Source organism: Zootermopsis nevadensis, unplaced genomic scaffold (assembly GCF_977971745.1).
Source record: "Zootermopsis nevadensis isolate Lab colony 2312 unplaced genomic scaffold, Znev_1.0 Znev_ptg000004l, whole genome shotgun sequence".
NCBI classification, from domain to species: Eukaryota; Metazoa; Arthropoda; class Insecta; order Blattodea; family Termopsidae; genus Zootermopsis; species Zootermopsis nevadensis.
In genome coordinates this window covers 6,707,104-6,724,434 of record NW_028259136.1, presented here as the reverse complement: position 1 = coordinate 6,724,434, position 17,331 = coordinate 6,707,104, and the positions used below count along the sequence as shown (strand labels likewise).

Genomic DNA, 17,331 nt, shown 5'->3' with positions numbered 1-17,331 from the left:
AGTGGGGCTGTGTGCTACAGAAATTAGCAAACAACCGTGCGTTTTTATTTTGTTAAACCGATTGTTCCTTTAAGTCAAAGCATTTGGTCTCTCGTCTGCTTATGGGACTCGGTGTGTGCAAACAGTTCATGCAAATTTTAACGCCTTCATTTGTCATTTTTAAACATTACCAACTTTTACTGGCTTGTAAGTTGGAATCTAAAACGTCTACTTCGTTGTACAAAAAGATTCTGAACTGCATTCCCGGAATTTAATCATCTTTTAATTTATTCAAGAACGTAATTCTGACTCCTCACTCTCGTTTCCACTATGTTATAATTTTGTCACATTGTTAAAGGTACAAGACCATCATGTTATGTAATGTTACATAGGACTGCAGTTACGTATATGTTTCATAGCTCTTTCAATTTGCCTGACTGATTCTGAGGTATGTTATTATTTGAACATCTGTTATCCTTTTATGAATGGATGGCGACATTGTTGTACATTTATTAAAGTCGTGTTGTGACAGTGGAAAGAAGATAACGAGACGGGAGTGGCAAGATGGAAATGTCGGTTTCTACGTACAACTCAACACTGCGTAACAATCCATCAGACCGACATCGATAGAAATCTTCACCGCCGTGATAACCCAAAATTTCGCCTATGTATGAAAAGCGGGTGTTTTAATTAATATACCGAACCAGTCGCAGAAGTAACTGAGAATCTAAAATTTCGTATTGTGTATAATCTGCGTACTTCACAAAATGTATGTTTTAATTAATAACCAAAACAATGACGGAATTAATTAGGTTTGTCAATTTTTGGATATTATATATATATATATTTGAAACTGGTATAGGAACTGATTAAAATAATGCTGAATAGTAAGTGGTGAATGACTTAGAAAAATTTCTTTGGGGCTTCGGAGGACTTTATTGCGCTGTTAGACAGTCGAAGGAAAGTTTTACTTGTAAAACTTTTTGTTTTAATTTATCCAGAGCAGTAAATCTTTTAATACTCACACTCGTCATATTAACCTAACCTGCGTTTCAGAAAAGTCGAATTACAGACTTCGCCCTCGTATTCTGTGCCTCCTGAAATATCTAGGAATGACGACAAGCTAAATGAAGTTTTCACACCGAATTTATATGCAATTGTGAACTGCATGTATAGCTCTCGATCCATGTTCGGAATTTCTTTGTTAACACTAAAATATTCTTATAGGAACACGGTATTGTTTGCATGGAACGGGTTGCTGTAAGAAAATGCGTATTTTACTAAGAATTATTACGTATTTATTCTGAAACATTTTAATATATACCATTACATCATCAGTAAATGTATAACACATAGTACATAATAAGCGTATATAACAATTTTATGTACATCGGGGGAGCGTTTTTAACATGATATAATATGTTCTTTACTCTTATGTTACATAATGCTTACTTAATTGAATTATTTTTTTTTACAACCATCGCCCCTTGGAATCATAGACCATGTTAAATGTTGGTAACATAGCTTCCAGGCGGCACTGATAATAAATATCTATGAATGGGAGTATGAGTTTGGATCCTACGTTTTTACCCAAGATTTTTACACACGTTTTTCCCCTTTATAATAGCACATATTACTTTCCGAGGATTTTAACTGTAATAAATTTTTACACAGTGGATACATACATATATATTAAATGTGATTATTCCCAGTTGAAACATCTACGCAATGTACGATTTTACTGAATTCTTAGGTTCTGGTATCTTTTCTGTATGTGAAATATTCTGAGTATCGCTGGTATATTGAGGGGAATACGTTGACGTATATTTTAAATGAAAGGGTCCTATGGATAGTTTAAACTGTTTTATAAATAATGAAGCTTATTGGTATCAAATGTTTTATAGGGAGAACTGTCTGTAAGAGTTCTTAGTTCTGTGTTGTCGTTCTTGAATGCCTGCTTTGAACTCGTACACGGTTTTTAGGTCGCTGTCTGTGAATGACGTAAGAATATACAAAAGCACTGCGTAATGTGTTTTATTTGTATTTATGCGTTCTTGTGTCCGTCTTGGACCTTATTTCAGACAACGAATTTGTGTGGACGCTCATTCAGAAGAAATGAATTCAACAGAACAACAGCGAAGATCTAAGATCCTTTATCCGATTATCGAAACTCTTAATGATACTCGTACGTTGTATTGTTTTCAAAAAAAAGATATTTCGAATTTTAACACGAAAAAAAGTTGTCACGAGGAAAATGGGGGACTACGAGGCACTGGTATCAAAGCTCACTTCATGTAGTTACACGCAATAAGAAAGAAAATATCTCTAATTAACTTTGGTATTGTGAAATTTACTATAAATATTCTTAAAACGTAGAAATGTTGAAAGAAAAATCTTCATACATTTGCTTTTCAAAATGATTAAAGTTGTATACTATTCTTGGTATGTAACATATCATTAATATTTTTTTACTATGCAGGATTTAATTTTTTAAATATTTTAAAATTATTTTTTTTTAAATGTATCTAGCACCGTTTATTCAAAACAGTCATTAATATGATATTTTAATAACTATAACACTTTAGTAATTCATGGGTGTATTTTTATAGAATACATACAAAGTTGGTAGGCCTACATGCAGTACACCTGGGCGGATTTGTACATAACGGCATACAAACTTGACTTTGCTTCTTTTAGGTTAGGTTTGCTAGTTTAAGAGTAAACATTGCGTATGTCTCATAGTTGGTTGCGGGATTATGTTGTGACGTCATTGTCGCTTCCATTGTGTTTCGCATAGAATTCATTTATGTTTCTGACGGGTTGACCAAATTTCAGTAATAGCCAACGAATACCACGTAACGGAGACTGGATCTTTTGAACCATACAGACCAAAATGTACGAATCTTTTTTGTCCTTGAAACTAAACTCGCACAAGATGGCGGCACTCCTTTGAGGTAATAATGTGATTTATTTTTCGTGTGTTTCATCTGGCATGTCTTCAGTTAGCTTGAGGCAAATGAATCCGTTTGATGCAGAAATGAACAAAATTTCCGTCCAGATTATAGGGCTCAATTATGGAGATAAGCAGCTTTTTGTAACAATAATTTGTTACATATTTAAACTACGGAACTTGAAAATATATAATTTAAAGCTTGGTGTTTTATTAGATCATTGGTTCCAGATGTCGTGTTCATGTTTTGTCGTGGGTTATCAGTAATGTCTAGCACAGCGTTATAATAAGCAGGCGCTGTTGCAATAATTGTCATAAGGAGTGAGTAAACTCATATTTACATGTAATTGAAATTCTACAGGAACTGAAGAGATTGCTATTCACATAAGAAGTAAAAATGTAGACAATGAAATGTTTTACGTCATAGGAGATTTCAAATTCATACGTTTTGTACAATTGGACGTAGCGATTTCAATACCTTCTACCCCATTATTTCAGTGGGAGAATTTTTTGTTCTTTAGAACGTTCGTCTGATGCAACAAGTGTTTGAAGAATCGTAAAAGGACAAGTTTCTACTTGCGTGGTCATGGCTACGCTGGATGAAACAAAATATTAAATAAATAAATTGTACATTTTAGGCTGTAATATTATACTATATATTAGCGTGACCGTGTTTTGTTATCTTCAGCTGATTTAGATTCAGTCCCAGAGTACATCCTAGCATCCACCTTTTTCATGGGGAAAAAAATGTTAAAGTAGCTGAGTGAGGTATTTCCAGTTTAACTTAAAGTCAGAAATTAAGAATAGTGAGGCATAACGGTTTGGGAGAAATACGATAGTAGAAAATTTTAATTAGGCTCAGTTGATGTAAATATTAATTTTAGTAAGCATCTGACTCGTGAAGGTGGCAGCCTTCTGGAATGTTGCACCGTGTAGTCTGGTAGACACTGCTTACTGTCTACATCATCAGGGTGATGAGTCGCCACTCTGATGATGAAGGCAGTAAGCTCCGTGTGAAACATCGATCAGTGTCAACTAGACCAATGGTATTCAACGTGGAGTACGCGACGACATCTTAGGGGGTACGTGAAATTTAAAAAAAAATACATATATTATTTTATGATAAACACTGAATAATCAGTAATGTCATTAATTTAATTTATTTTAGATGTAGATTATATACTATGCATAACTTGAATTATACACCAACAACTTTGGGGGTACAAAGTTGAAGAGAAATTATATCTGGGGGTACGCGAAGACATCTTAGGGGGCACGTGAAATTTAAAAAAAAATTATTTTATGATAAACACTGAATAATGAGTAATGTAATTTATTTAATTTATTTTAGATGTAGATTATATACTATGTATAACTTGAATTATACACTAACAACTTTGGGGATACAAATTTGGAAGAGAAATTATATCTGGGGGTACGCGAAGACATCTTAGGGGGCACGTGAAATTTAAAAAAAAATTATTTTGTGATAAACACTGAATAATCAGTAAAGTAATTTATTTAATTTATTTTAGATGTAGATTATATACTATGTATAACTTGAATTATACACCAACAACTTTGGGGGTACAAAGTTAAAGAGAAATTATATCTGGGGGTACGCGAACAAAAAAGGTTGAATACCACTGAGCTAGACTACACGGATTATCATCCCGGATGACAGCCATTTCCACGCTCGTCGCCGTGAGAACCTCAAATCTCAGATCTCTCTCATATTTGGAGGATACCTGGACCAGATACCGCCATCTTGTAATGGAACAAATACGTTACGTAGTTTTCCTTGTCTCGTTAAACGAGAGACAACTTGTCTTATTATAATCGACTCTGATGACCACACTCGTAATTCGTATTAATATGCGTGCCATAGCGTAGTCATGTGTTACGACGGTTTTCATATCTTGAGGATCAGAATTAAAAGCTTCTAAACTCCCATCACACCCCCTCCCACTCCCCTGCCTGACATTAGCCTGTGCGCTGGGCCTGTAATTTTCTGACTCCACCGTCGATGAATGGATATTTGTGATGATGTCCGTTGTCGAAACGTCTGGGTGAAAGGAGAAAGGCGATGCTGGCGAAACCACGCAGATTCTGACACTCTGAATTACACCAGGACGAGTCCGAGTGTTGTTTCCGTGTGGCTTGAATTTTGGAGCTCTCTGTGTCGAATTTCGTTTATCGATTATCCATCCGAGAGAATAATGCGTTGTATAACATGGATGCATTTTTCCTGGTTCGTCTTTCTTTTTTTCGTAAGCTCTCCCCCGTGACGATAAGAACAGGAATTATAAAGTCTAGAGTATAAGACGAACTTCCTTTGACTTTTCCTTTAGTCTCTTTTGACATTTCGAATTAAATATTTTGCATTCTTGTATTGCATCAGTGTTTCTGTGGACTCCTCAACATCCAATAAGGGTTATTTATTTACACTTTTACACACGTGTGCATAGCGATTTCTTCATTGCTTGTTATTTCACATTTTAACACGACATCTGAAATACCAAAGCAGCGCTTTGCTGTAATTCGTTTCGTATATATTTACATACAGCTTTTAACGCTTTAAATGTCCATAGTCTGTGTACCTATTCTAATCCTGTTTTTAATTTTATGTAAAGTCTATCTCTTATTAATTACCCTGCTTGTAAAATCTTACTCATATATTTATAACAAAATTTGGGTACGTATCTGGCCACGTAGATACTTATATTGTGCTTGTATTTGGAGTAGGGATCTGATAGGGTTAGAATGATTGTTGTAACCTAAATTTCTACAGCATATCCTACCTTAAACCAAATTTCGTGGAAATGTGACAGGCGAGCTCATTGCTTTGCTAACAGAGCAGAGAAACTTGTTGTTAATGTCCTTAAACGTGTTGGTTTTGGCTCAATTTAGACTGTTCTTCAAGAATGTGAAATTTTAATGGGTCCGTCTTAAATATTTACAACGTGGCGACAGTAATTATTTTCGAGTTTCGGTGTGTAGGATCCATTGAAATGTCATGGTCTACAGGATTAATTATATTCCTGTTGGTACGAATGTTTCTTGTTTAAATTTCCCACGTTAAACACTTTTAGTTACGACAGGTTATCCTGTCTTCCCCTTTCCCGTAAAAATAACTTCCCGAAGTCACAGAGGCACCACTGCCATGCACGATGTCTTCGTGGAATGCGCCTAGTAATGTCAAGTATCCGAATATAGAAAGTTTTATTTCCCTAATTACAGTTTCTCTCCCGGATACCGACTTTGGATCGCCTCTCACTTGTCGAGAACTGCAGTATTAATAGAACAAAGCAAACAGTGCCATTATCTTGGTTTTTGAAACGTTTAACAGATAAATATCAATAACAGTCACATTTTTACTTTCTGTTCTGACAGCCAAAAATAAAATAAATTGCTCTGGTAATTACGTGTTGATTGGATTTTCAGATATGTTTGACACGCGAACTTTCATTAGTCCGTATTCATTGTGCCCACTCTGGGCAGAGTTACAAAAAGGATATTTGTCGTGTGTGCAGGCGATAGACTGACTCTCTCAGTATGAAGCGAGACATTCTATAGGATTCAGAACTCCCTGATGCTTGGAATGCTTCGTAAATGCAGTATTTAATAAAATATCCCCGTTGTTAAAGACTTCTGTAGCCATATTTCCTGTTCCTCGAATGATTTATTCATGGATGTACGCACAAATTTATACAGAGTCATAACCCAGAAGAACAACATAGAAGTCTTTACCGCCGTGATAACCTCAGATCTCACAGTTACAGATTTCTATGAAACTGTGTAAGACTTGAGGTTCTCACAGCCGTGAGTATGAAGATTTCTGTCTTCAGGGTTGTTGCGCTGTGTAGTCTGGTCGATGTTAACCAACGTTTCAGAGGTCATACTGCCTCCGTCATCAGGCGCCCTGATGACGGAGGCAGTATGACCTCTGAAACGTCGGTAAACATCTGCCAGACTACACAGCGCAACAACCCAGAAGACAGAAATCTTCATACTCTGATGACGGAGGCAGTATGACCTCTGAAACGTTGGTTAACATCGACCAGACTACACGGCGCAACAACCCAGAAGACGGATATCTTCTATGAAACTCTTTCTACGTCGTGATATGGGTTCCAATTCAGTTGTGCCATCTCATTCTCTGTATCACCTCAGATATTTTTCGTAGAAACAGAATTTTTGTATCGATGTAGGATATTAATTTCTGGGAATAAACTGTAGGGAATTTAAAATCGTGCAATACCCAGATCGAGAGCTTTCAGAGCTTTTTTATTTTGAATGTTTTTTTTTTTTTTTTTTTTTTTTGGACAGGGTAATGCGAATTGAGGGTCGAGCAGCGGGATCTATTTCCGAGTCTCTCATGAAACTGCCTTCAAGGTTATTATGTTGGTAATTTACAAAGTCGGAAAAAAGTGTTACGGTAGGGCCTGGAGGACTGATTATTCGACTGTATTGACTCGATGCGTAAATATGATTGTCAACATTTTCGTCGTCAATTTCGGGTTCTCATTTGAATGCCCTACACCTGTTTTTACTAAAGCCGTGGGCTACATCAGCTCTCTGAAACAGTAATAAAAATCATATTTAACGACGTCATAAAACTTCAACCGTCTGTCTTTAGGACAGTCGGTTTAATTACATTGCTGATGTTATTTCGTAGTAACAATCTGAGGTTTATATGAGCACGCAGTTTACGTGTTTATGAACAGGGTCGTGAACTATTGCTCGGTAGTTTTATGGCAATTCTGCTCGTACAGAATGTAACCCATCTGACTTACTTATTTCTCATACGCTGTTCTCATTACCTTCGTCGATTTTATTCAGTGATGAGGAAAAATTTCAGGGCGTCCTTAACGACACAGTTCGTTGTTTGTTAAGTGACGTTTCTCACCGGCGTGTTACATCGAAATGTTTTCATTTATTAATCTACATTCCTTTCTTAAGGGAGAAGGATGCAGACTTCTGCGATCAGTCGCCGTGTCCGCGTGCCTTTAAATTTTGAACCAATTCACATACTTCCACAAAATTTGGTATGAACCTTATTCCATTTTAAGCCAGCTAAATCTTATTTTATTCTAGATATGAATGCACTCCCAAAGGCCACAAAATGTACTTATAATCACTCATTGTAATGTAACTACAACCAATTGACACCTGCGACATGTTAATTTTCGTAGTGAAGTTGGAGTGTTACAGATGTTAGTCTGCATGGTGGCAAACAATCTTTGGCAGGCAATTGGAGAAATCAATCGTTAGCTCAATTTACTGTCGCATTCAATTAAAGAACTGAAATTAAGAATGAAATCCAGTTTAAATTTAAACTGTTCCCAATTTATAGTTTCATAACACAGTTGTAATTAAATTGTCAAAAATATTTGATAAGTAAATCCAGTTGCAAGGGCGGATGTTTGAATTTTCATTGTACTTTTGTATAAAATACTCTTTCCTTTTCTGTTGGTTTTGTTTCTCTGAATTTACAAGTTTTAATTTGGATATATTTATTTCACTTTTTAAATCACAGCCTCCTTGAGACAAAAACTTGCTCTTATATATCACTTTACATGTATCGTATTACTTAAATTTTAACATATTTTTAACCATCAATCACTTCCAGAGACTTTTCCATATGACATAACCTAACCTGACTGTTCACAATATTAGATGCATACATATCAGCGTTGGAATTAAAAAAACAAACAAGTGATTAGCCGACAACCAATTTGACCGAGCATTAGGACAGCTGACCGACTACCAGATTCATATGACTTTCAAATTAAAATGAACGTGTAAATTATAAATTATGGTTATTCATTGGTTGTGTTAATTGAATTTTGCGACTGTGGTTAAAATATGTTTCGTTTAACTGGTGGTTAACGAGTGAAACTAGGGATGTTTTATGCAGGCACCTAATATTTATTCTGTGATATATTCTATCTTATCTTTCTCATGCTAATATATAGACTGTAGACTGTACTAGGAAATATATGCTAATATTTTCAGTATTTATAATTACTTTTCGTGGGTCTTGCTTGATTTTCTGCAAACTATTTGTTCGAGTGTGTTTTGAAATCTATTGTTTTATTTCTTGTTTCATGTCCTTTGTCTCAAAACGAGACACATTGCTGTAATCCTTTCTAAACAACATTGTGAATTTCATGTCACGATATAAATTTCATCATAATCTCATATCGATACGTTCTTGAGAAATCCGATTACAATACAATACTTAATTGTGTGTACTGAATACCACATACTAGCGATCTGGTTTTCTAAAATATTTTTTGAAAGCAGCTACCTAGTATTATAGCCTTGAAAATTCACTCATAAAAATTAATTCGGTTTAAAAACTTCTTCAGTCCTGAAGATGGCTGTCTTATATTTCCACTTTCGCCCAGATGGTAGAGGTACAAATTGCTTCTGAAACGTCGGTTAACTTCTACCAGATTACACGGCGCTACAACCCAGAAGACAGCCATCTTCGTACTCGCCGCCATGAGAATATCATATCCTACGTTCTTCAGTCCTGTTTTTTGCTGTTGTATGAAAGAACCAATCTAGTTATTTACTAAAGCACTGTTTTGTTGTGCACGTGACCACATCACTATAGCATATCAGCTGAGAATCGATCGTTAGAGAGTTTTTTGATTTGTGTGAAGACAGAATCATTGTTTCTTCCTTCGGGTCAGTAATAACCGAACTCCCTCCTGCGTTTCCTAGACGACGACGGCACGGATGGGAAGAACAGCATAGGAAAGCAAGCGGCTATCCACCTCCATAGTCAGATTTGACTCTGATGCCTCGCAAGGAGCCTGTTGAGCTCTTGAAATTCATGCAGTTCGTAGTTGTTGTTGCCGTTGGATCCCCGTGGCTGCTTCGTCTTCCCCGTCAGAGGCCGACTGTCCTCTGATATGATGAGGGCGCAGTTGCTGTTCGTGTCGGAGTCCGTCCCGTCATTCGTGAGGTGCCTCTGGTGCTGTGCCGATACGTGGTGCAATGGCGTCGTTTGCAGACTGTCAGGTGGCTGGAGAAGTAGCACGGCGTTTCCGGATCGTTCACTTCCACATGACGCCGCGCCTCCGTGACGAATCTGGGGCGGAGGCGACGTCGTATTGCCAGCTACAGTGATCATTCCTCCATTACTCCCTATGACAATATTTCCGTTATTGCTCTCATGATGATTCATGAGTAGAGGCTCTAAATGTCGCGTTGTCGTTGTCGGGGATGTAATCGGCGATTGCCCGGTTTCAAATTCAGTGAGTAGTAATTGTGGAGTTCTCATTTCACCTTGAAGCACCTTTATTTTTTGAATCATCTCCTTAATTTCGTATCGCAGAATACCGAGGAAGCATAATTTGAGGAATGCAATGACGCAGTAACCTAATACGAACAGAACGTCTGCACTCTGACGTAACCAGAACAGAAGTAGACTCTCGCACCCGGAAGTGTACACGTGGGATTCATCAACGTTGGTCACAACACAAGTGTCGGATTGGAACGGCGGTGGAAGTCTCTGGGTTGTCGTGGTGTCTGCGGGAACTCTGTTCGTTTCGGCTTCCTCCTCCGGGGATATTACGTGATTTAACGGCCCATTTTCCGCGAACGAGGAAGCCGCCGATGCTGAAGGAGGTGACGGAAGGTTTGGGTACATTTTTAAAGTCGGCGTCCCTCCCAGGGGAGGCCTTCTTTCTGTCATTGTTTGATGACGGTGGTGGTGATGTTGGTGATCTTGGACAGTTAATGTGGTAGGTAATGGAGGAAACCTGCAACAGCTTTCTGGCACACCTTGAGTCCTGTTCACAACACCACCTTCAAAATCTTGAACACCGTCTACACCACAGCACTTATAGTCTCTCTGCAAAGCGTTCCACAAGGTAGTGAAATCGGCATCCACCCCGTATTCAGCCGCCAAACGTTGCTTGAGCGTCGGTCTTAAGTCGGCACATATTTTATCGAAACGAAACACCCATACTATACCGACGATGGCGTCACCGAAAAGAAGCATTAGTAGTAGCAACCAGTAGATGTTGAGAAGCCTTTCGTTGAGACGCAGAGCTCCCAGGCATCCGACAAGCTGAAGAAGTCCGCTCTGCGTTGCAAGGGCGAGGTATGCGTACAAGAAGCTCGGCTGGTACAGCGACAGACCTGGGACGAGGTATCGCCGCGGGTCGGCCACCACGATTCTGCCTGCAACGATCGCGAATCCCAAGACGCTGACCAGTAGCACCGCGTTGCATGTGTATATCCAGAGACGATAGTAACGCATAGCCTTGGTGTTGCAAGACGTTTTAAAGGCCTGGAGTGACGCGTTGCGGTGGACGGGCGGAGGAGTGCTCATATGTTGCTGCTGGGTGCAGGTATCTTTGGATGGAAGTGGAGGAGGCTTGTAGTACTGGAGCGCTGCGTGCTGTAGAAGCATCACAGTCATTGGCGATGCTTGAATAGTCGTACGCTGCCAGCCGATAGTAGTGGTGTGTTGTCTTGTTCGAGGTCGTCGTGTTTGGTGTGATGAATCTTATGTTCATAGGTCTTTAAGATGTGTCTTTGGTATCGGAGTTGACATTCGTCGGGATCATCGGCGAGCTTTCAAAACACAGTTTTATTTTACCCTTGTAGTACTCTGAAAAATTCTTAAATATCACGTCTGATTTCTTCACTTCCGAAACGAGGTTGCCATGACCTGTTTCTAGCATTTACTGAGCTCTGATTCTTTATTTCACGGTTTCTACGCTGTTTAGTTCAGTGAGCCCCGACACTGAAATATAACAAACCGCGAGGTGTTCATACGTCGGCCAGTTTTTGACAGTTCTGTTGCGTAATAACGTCCAAATTCCAAATTGTGTGCATCATTGACGATATTTTATTGTCTCCGTGAAGAAGGTGTCACCATTTCGCAGCATTAGCACGCCACTGCCCGCAACTTTTACAGACGTATGATTCTCAATGTAATTATCTTTTCGATGTAACTGATTAGAACACAGACCTTTCCTATTAAATTCTCTGTTTACTATTTTGTTTTTTAAATCAAGGCTCGTAATTTTGTAGTCTGCAACGGACGTGCATGTGTTTTATTGACCACAAGTCGTAACTTTTCTAGCGGTTAATTATTTCGTTGATTCCTGCTCAGATGTGCTGTGATATTGTGAACTGTGTTTGTTCAACGTACCTTTAATGTTTATTATCTTTGAATAAATTTACTTTCACTGTGGAATGATGATGAGAAATTTTACGACGACAAGAAGCCAGCACGTGTAATTTATCTTCTTTGGATTATGTGTTTAGTTCAGTAAACCGAGGTCTTAACAAATAAAAGTAATCTTAATTTATCTTCATTCACACTTTATTTCCTTGTTTATATTATTTCGTGGCTGTCACTGAAATAAAAAAAACCCACTGGTTTGGCATGATTGTTTATTTCAGGCTGGATATTTCGCCAGTAAGATTCGCAAACGATGTTAGTTAGTTGTAGCACAGTGTTTTGTCTTGCGACGTCGTGTCGTACACTACCTGGCCATCACAAGATGTAATACTGAATTGGTGAGGCGGTGTGATGATGCTTCATCTGTTTCCTCTTTCGTGGTTACATCCGATGAGGCGGACGTGAAGTATCAGCTGTCAGATAATAAATTACGTCCATGTTTTTTTTAAATTATTTGGCTTGTATTCAAAAAAGTAATATTCGCTGCATAATTTTTGTTTCTCTCTTTGAGCGACTACTAACAAAACTAACTTTTTTTTTATATTTTACTGGTTACTTTTAGTGGCTATTTGCTATCTAGCGAAGACAGAAGCAGATGGTAACAAGGGGGCTTATTAATAGATCTTTTATTAATCAGTTCTTCTGTGTCTGTTTTTAGCTCTTAGATTTTAAATCTGTGGCAGGGCGAATATGACATTCGCCGATGTACATTTTACGAGTTTCAGACGTGGAAAGTTTACCGGTGATGTCGTTTTTTTTTTTTTTTGGTTAATGGATACACACTTATGCTCAGTATGAAATATTACGCGTCACAATGAAGAATATTTAATTCAGATGTTTAGACGTCTTTTATGATACGGAAATACTTCCGTTTCGAAGACTTTATTTCTTAAAGACACTGGCACAGGCGAATGGCATCTTGTAAAAAAAAAATGCTAGTTTGTGGTGCTCCGGATATAATAAATTGTCACCCTAGTCATTAGATTTTTTTTCATTCCGACACTTTCTGTGAATGGCGGATGAGCTGATTTTTGATTTATTTTTACTTCCCGCAGTCTTCACCCATTGTCGGCCGTTTCTTCTCGGTCGTCGTCATTATGACGCCATACGGTAGACCTTCGGTGATCTGAAAACACGCAAATTAATGCGTTAGTCTGCTGTACATATTAAAATAATGTGATTATAAATATAGTGCTCATGTTATATAATTATTTTGAAACTATGATGTAAGTATAGACAATTAAATCTTGAAACATGTGGCAAAGTTGAAGCAACTGGAAACGACAGTCACGAATAAAAATGATACGAGATTTATGAATAAGTTAAATTATTAAGATGCTTATAACGTAGTTATGATCTCTCCTTGTACTGCCTTAAATCCTGTCGAAAATATACGACACTGTGGAAATACGTGGTAACATTAGATCTTATACACATGGGTTTCGTGTTATTTACGTAAATAAAACTGATTACCTACGAGTGCACGCGAGCTACATGTTTGTACTTTACAGCCATCATCAGGTTCATTTACTATACCTGAGTAAGAACTAGAAGCTTTAAGTTATGGTTAGTTTTAGTATAGCTGTTTATTAATCAATGCAGGTTGTGTTGGTGCTTCAGAAAAAAAAATTAAAGGCCGGTGTTTGTAGCTAATTTTGAAGTTCTTGGAATAAGGTATATATATATACCAATTTATACTACCCTTTTCAAAATGAAATAGGGCCTCCATTGATTCATAATAACTGCAACTCGTAAAATACATAGGGGGAACTAATTTTTTTTCGGACATAAATACGTCCATAAATATACCTCTAGCAATAGAGATATAAAACCTGTTCATGTTATGTTCTTTAAGCAAAGTAACCTGTCAGTGGTATGAAGTATCTTTCTAGCTAGAGCTTTGATCTGTATTTTGGGTTGCATTCATGTTGTGCTGGAAATACCTTTATTTTTATATTCGCAGTGGCAGGTGGAAGATAAAGACGATATGTCGCAGTCGAAGAACATTCCGACTGCATTTGACTTCTTTCTTCGTGAATTTAAGGAAAAGAAGAAAGAAAGAGGTGTCATATTCCTCCGTGGTGAGGAAGAATTACTTCAGAAGGCAACTTCGATGTGGGACGATATGGAATCGCGACAGAGATCGGTATATGAGGAAAAGGCTCGAGAGAAAAGAAAACTGATGAAGGCTGATTCCAATGAAAGAATTTCTGCACCGGGAAAGAGTTGCGTGCAGGTTCCCGGAAAGGGGAAACTTCCCGTTGAGCGGCAGGTGAGATTGGCGCAAGGGGTCGAGGGACCACCGCGCTTGCTCGAGAGCCGGGCCACGCTGACAACCTACCCGTTTCACGTCGTGCACATCAACTACTTCTGCGAGCTGAGGAACGGGACGTACTCCGCTTGCGAAATTGCTGTCGCTAAATTCACGTTTGCAGACGGTGTTAAGAAGACGTACCACGCGCTAATTGACCCAGGTGCTATACCTGTCGGTTATACTTTTCTGGCAGAGCTACATTCGGCAGATACCCATAATATTCCGCTACCACCGAATGATTTCGGGGGCGAAGGGAATTATCAGAAAGTATTATTTAACATCAAACAGTTATTAATGGAGGAGGACGGAACTAAGTCAAAGCTTCCGCCCCTGTATTCACGCCCAAGTGACATCGACGTGGTTAAAACAGTGTTAAGAGAATTTCAGAAATGCGTTGATCCCAAGGTACGCTCTGAATGTGTGTTTGACGTACGCTCGCTTCCAAAATTGTTCCACGACCTCTGGAATGCAAGTCTGGGTATTGCGGGCGCATCACGCTTTCCTGCATTTGGATGTGCTGAGCTCGAGTTGGAAAACGACGCACATGAATTCGCGAGAGGAATCTCATGCCACTTCCACGAGGAGACCGATGCAAGGCGGTTCTGCAGTCTGTCGTGTGTCCACCGCTGGAGTTTTCTTATTATGGAGCGCTGCTGTCGGGCGCTAGACATTGCTATGATTCCAGGGAAGCACCGCCCCTTAAGCTGTCACACTGTCGGCGATACACGCTCAGTCAGCCAGTTGCGAAAAGCCGACACTGATGATTGTGACAGTCGTGCCCCAACTGATGTATCAGGGCAGTCCCTGTCGTCTGAGAAGGCGACGTTTCAGAGTGAGCAAAAAAGGCAACAGCCGAAGGAGAACATCCTGAAACCTCTCCGTAGGCCCAAAACTAAATCTCTTGCTTTGATACTCATGTCGTCTGTAAACAGAAAAGAAGATATCCCTGCTTTTCCGCCATCTCATAGTTGTCCTGACCAGGAGTCAGGGTCTATTGCGACGGATATTGAGGCAATGATGCATCTGTCAATAGACTAATCATTCGCGTCTACCCAACAATTAACAGATACGTGTTTTGCACTGAGTCACGAGTGGTCATCAGAGTCATCTGCCGTAGTATCTCAAAGCATTTCTCCGACTTAAGTCCAGGAGTCGTCGGCAAACATTATGGCCCAAATGAATACGCCAAACAGAGGGAAGTAATCTCCGATATTTGCCAGATCAAGTGAATTACTCCTCTGCTAGTCTCCAACTGTTCTTCCTTTGTGTTAACTACGTTTCTTTTTCGTCATCATCTTTGAACTCCATATTTCCGCACGCCTTAGCTAATTTTGCGGATATTGTATACTAGCACGTTAAAGTTTTTTTTTTAATTACTTCAGCACTGATGTGCCCCCCCCCCCTCTTCTCTGCAGTTCACATTTACATGTTTATAGTTACTTACTTGTAAAATTATAAATAAAATGAGTTCATTTATTTCCATACTAGTTGATGGCATATTATTTTATTTTGTTCCAAACACTTCCAACGTGTTTATCATACAGGGTGACTGAAAAGCTTCTGTGCACCCTTAAGAACAAGTGTCGGAAGTTAAAAAGTGATTCAGAAGCTGAGGAAAGCCACCTAGGGCGTGTTTGTGCGCGCAGGGACTTTTGGATCATCCTGTAGAATGTACATTTCAAGTTCAACTAAGATTGTTTAGATTTGTTTGCTGACAAATGTCAAACGATTTGAAGGGAAAATGGCGTATTCCGTGTGTTCAGGCACCGCGTCATAACCTTTAGTCCTTCAGCGCTGTTTCCAGATCATCTGATGTTCTATTTTGGGACAACGTTTTTAATTCTTCCGTCATTTTGATTTTGTAATGGTATATCTGCGTCAGCTTTATATACACATATTTTAACATTTGAACAGAGTATGGAGAAGAGTTAAAAGCAGTAGAAATGTTGTTTTGCGATTCCTGCTTGTTGTTAAATACACTGAAAGGGGTCCTTTTCCAATCGTTCGTTTTTTCCCCACTGTCGTATTTAAACAGACAGCAGCAGGACTTCATGTTTTGCGCTGGACAGGACGTGGAATTACAAGTGTCGTTTTTCGTCACTATCTGAGTGACTCTGTACGCCATTAATACACGTCAGCAGTCCGTAAAAGTGACTGTGAAATATGACGTCGGTCTGTATACAATGTAGTGTTAATTTAACAAATTGCAAACAGATATTTTGAATGAACTGTTTTGAAATGTGGCTGTCAGTTTTGCCAGTAGAATACTCCTTTAAATAGACTCTTTGTCTCTTCATTAGCAAGATTTTTATATTTAAGGTTACTTAACAATAACGCGATCATATAGGCTATGTAGGTATACTTTCAGATTGCTTAAGCCGAATTTCAGCGATGTATTCTATAGCGTTAGCGCAGCGGCCTAGCAATGAATCATGCTGACGTCACGGAGGATGTTGGGAGACTTTATTACACGGGAGTGGACCTGTTTCTGATTTTGTTTCTTTTCCGTTGTACATGATTGTCTTTGAGTTCGGTTGAAATACAACATCCTTTATGATATAGAGAGGTTATTCGGTGGCTGTTCCACTAGGACTGTGACATATGGCAACAGACGCAATGATCTCCCACAGCGGGAAGATCATGCCGTGTCGCCGGCACAGTCGCCAAATATACTCGCCAAATTAGCATCGCCAAGCGTTATTAGCGCCTTATAATGTTGGATAAGGATGATGAAAGTAGATGCAGGTGGGAAGGTAATGATGGTATTTTACCATGTGATATAAAGTAATGTGGTTGCATTTGCCTATGGCGTCCAAGGAATACCACGAAATGAGGATAGCCGGCACTGGTCGAAAATGATACCAGGTCACCTCG

General features: G+C 38.8%; 2 protein-coding genes across 6 annotated transcripts in view; one reads left to right on the top strand and one right to left on the bottom strand.

The window, feature by feature from the left end:
• The window catches only part of LOC110828757 (uncharacterized), a 161,582-nt gene that overhangs the window by 30,809 nt on the left and 113,442 nt on the right, over positions 1-17,331 (top strand). For 2 of the 5 annotated variants that reach the window (XM_087342702.1, XM_087342701.1), the window contains exon 11: positions 14,107-15,954. The exons of the other annotated variants lie outside the window; for them this stretch is intronic. In XM_087342702.1, coding sequence (XP_087198828.1) covers positions 14,107-15,495 — 1,389 coding nt within the window. In that variant the 3' untranslated portion in view covers positions 15,496-15,954. Of the gene's footprint in view, positions 1-14,106; positions 15,955-17,331 lie in introns of those variants that run through there. 5 annotated transcript variants of the gene reach the window in all.
• The window catches only part of LOC110828765 (uncharacterized), a 101,043-nt gene continuing 84,966 nt past the window's right edge, over positions 1,255-17,331 (bottom strand). Inside the window, exon 3 of the mRNA XM_087342712.1 lies at positions 1,255-13,269. Coding sequence (XP_087198838.1) covers positions 9,726-11,372 — 1,647 coding nt within the window. The 5' untranslated portion in view covers positions 11,373-13,269 and the 3' untranslated portion in view covers positions 1,255-9,725. The remainder of the gene's footprint in view (positions 13,270-17,331) is intronic.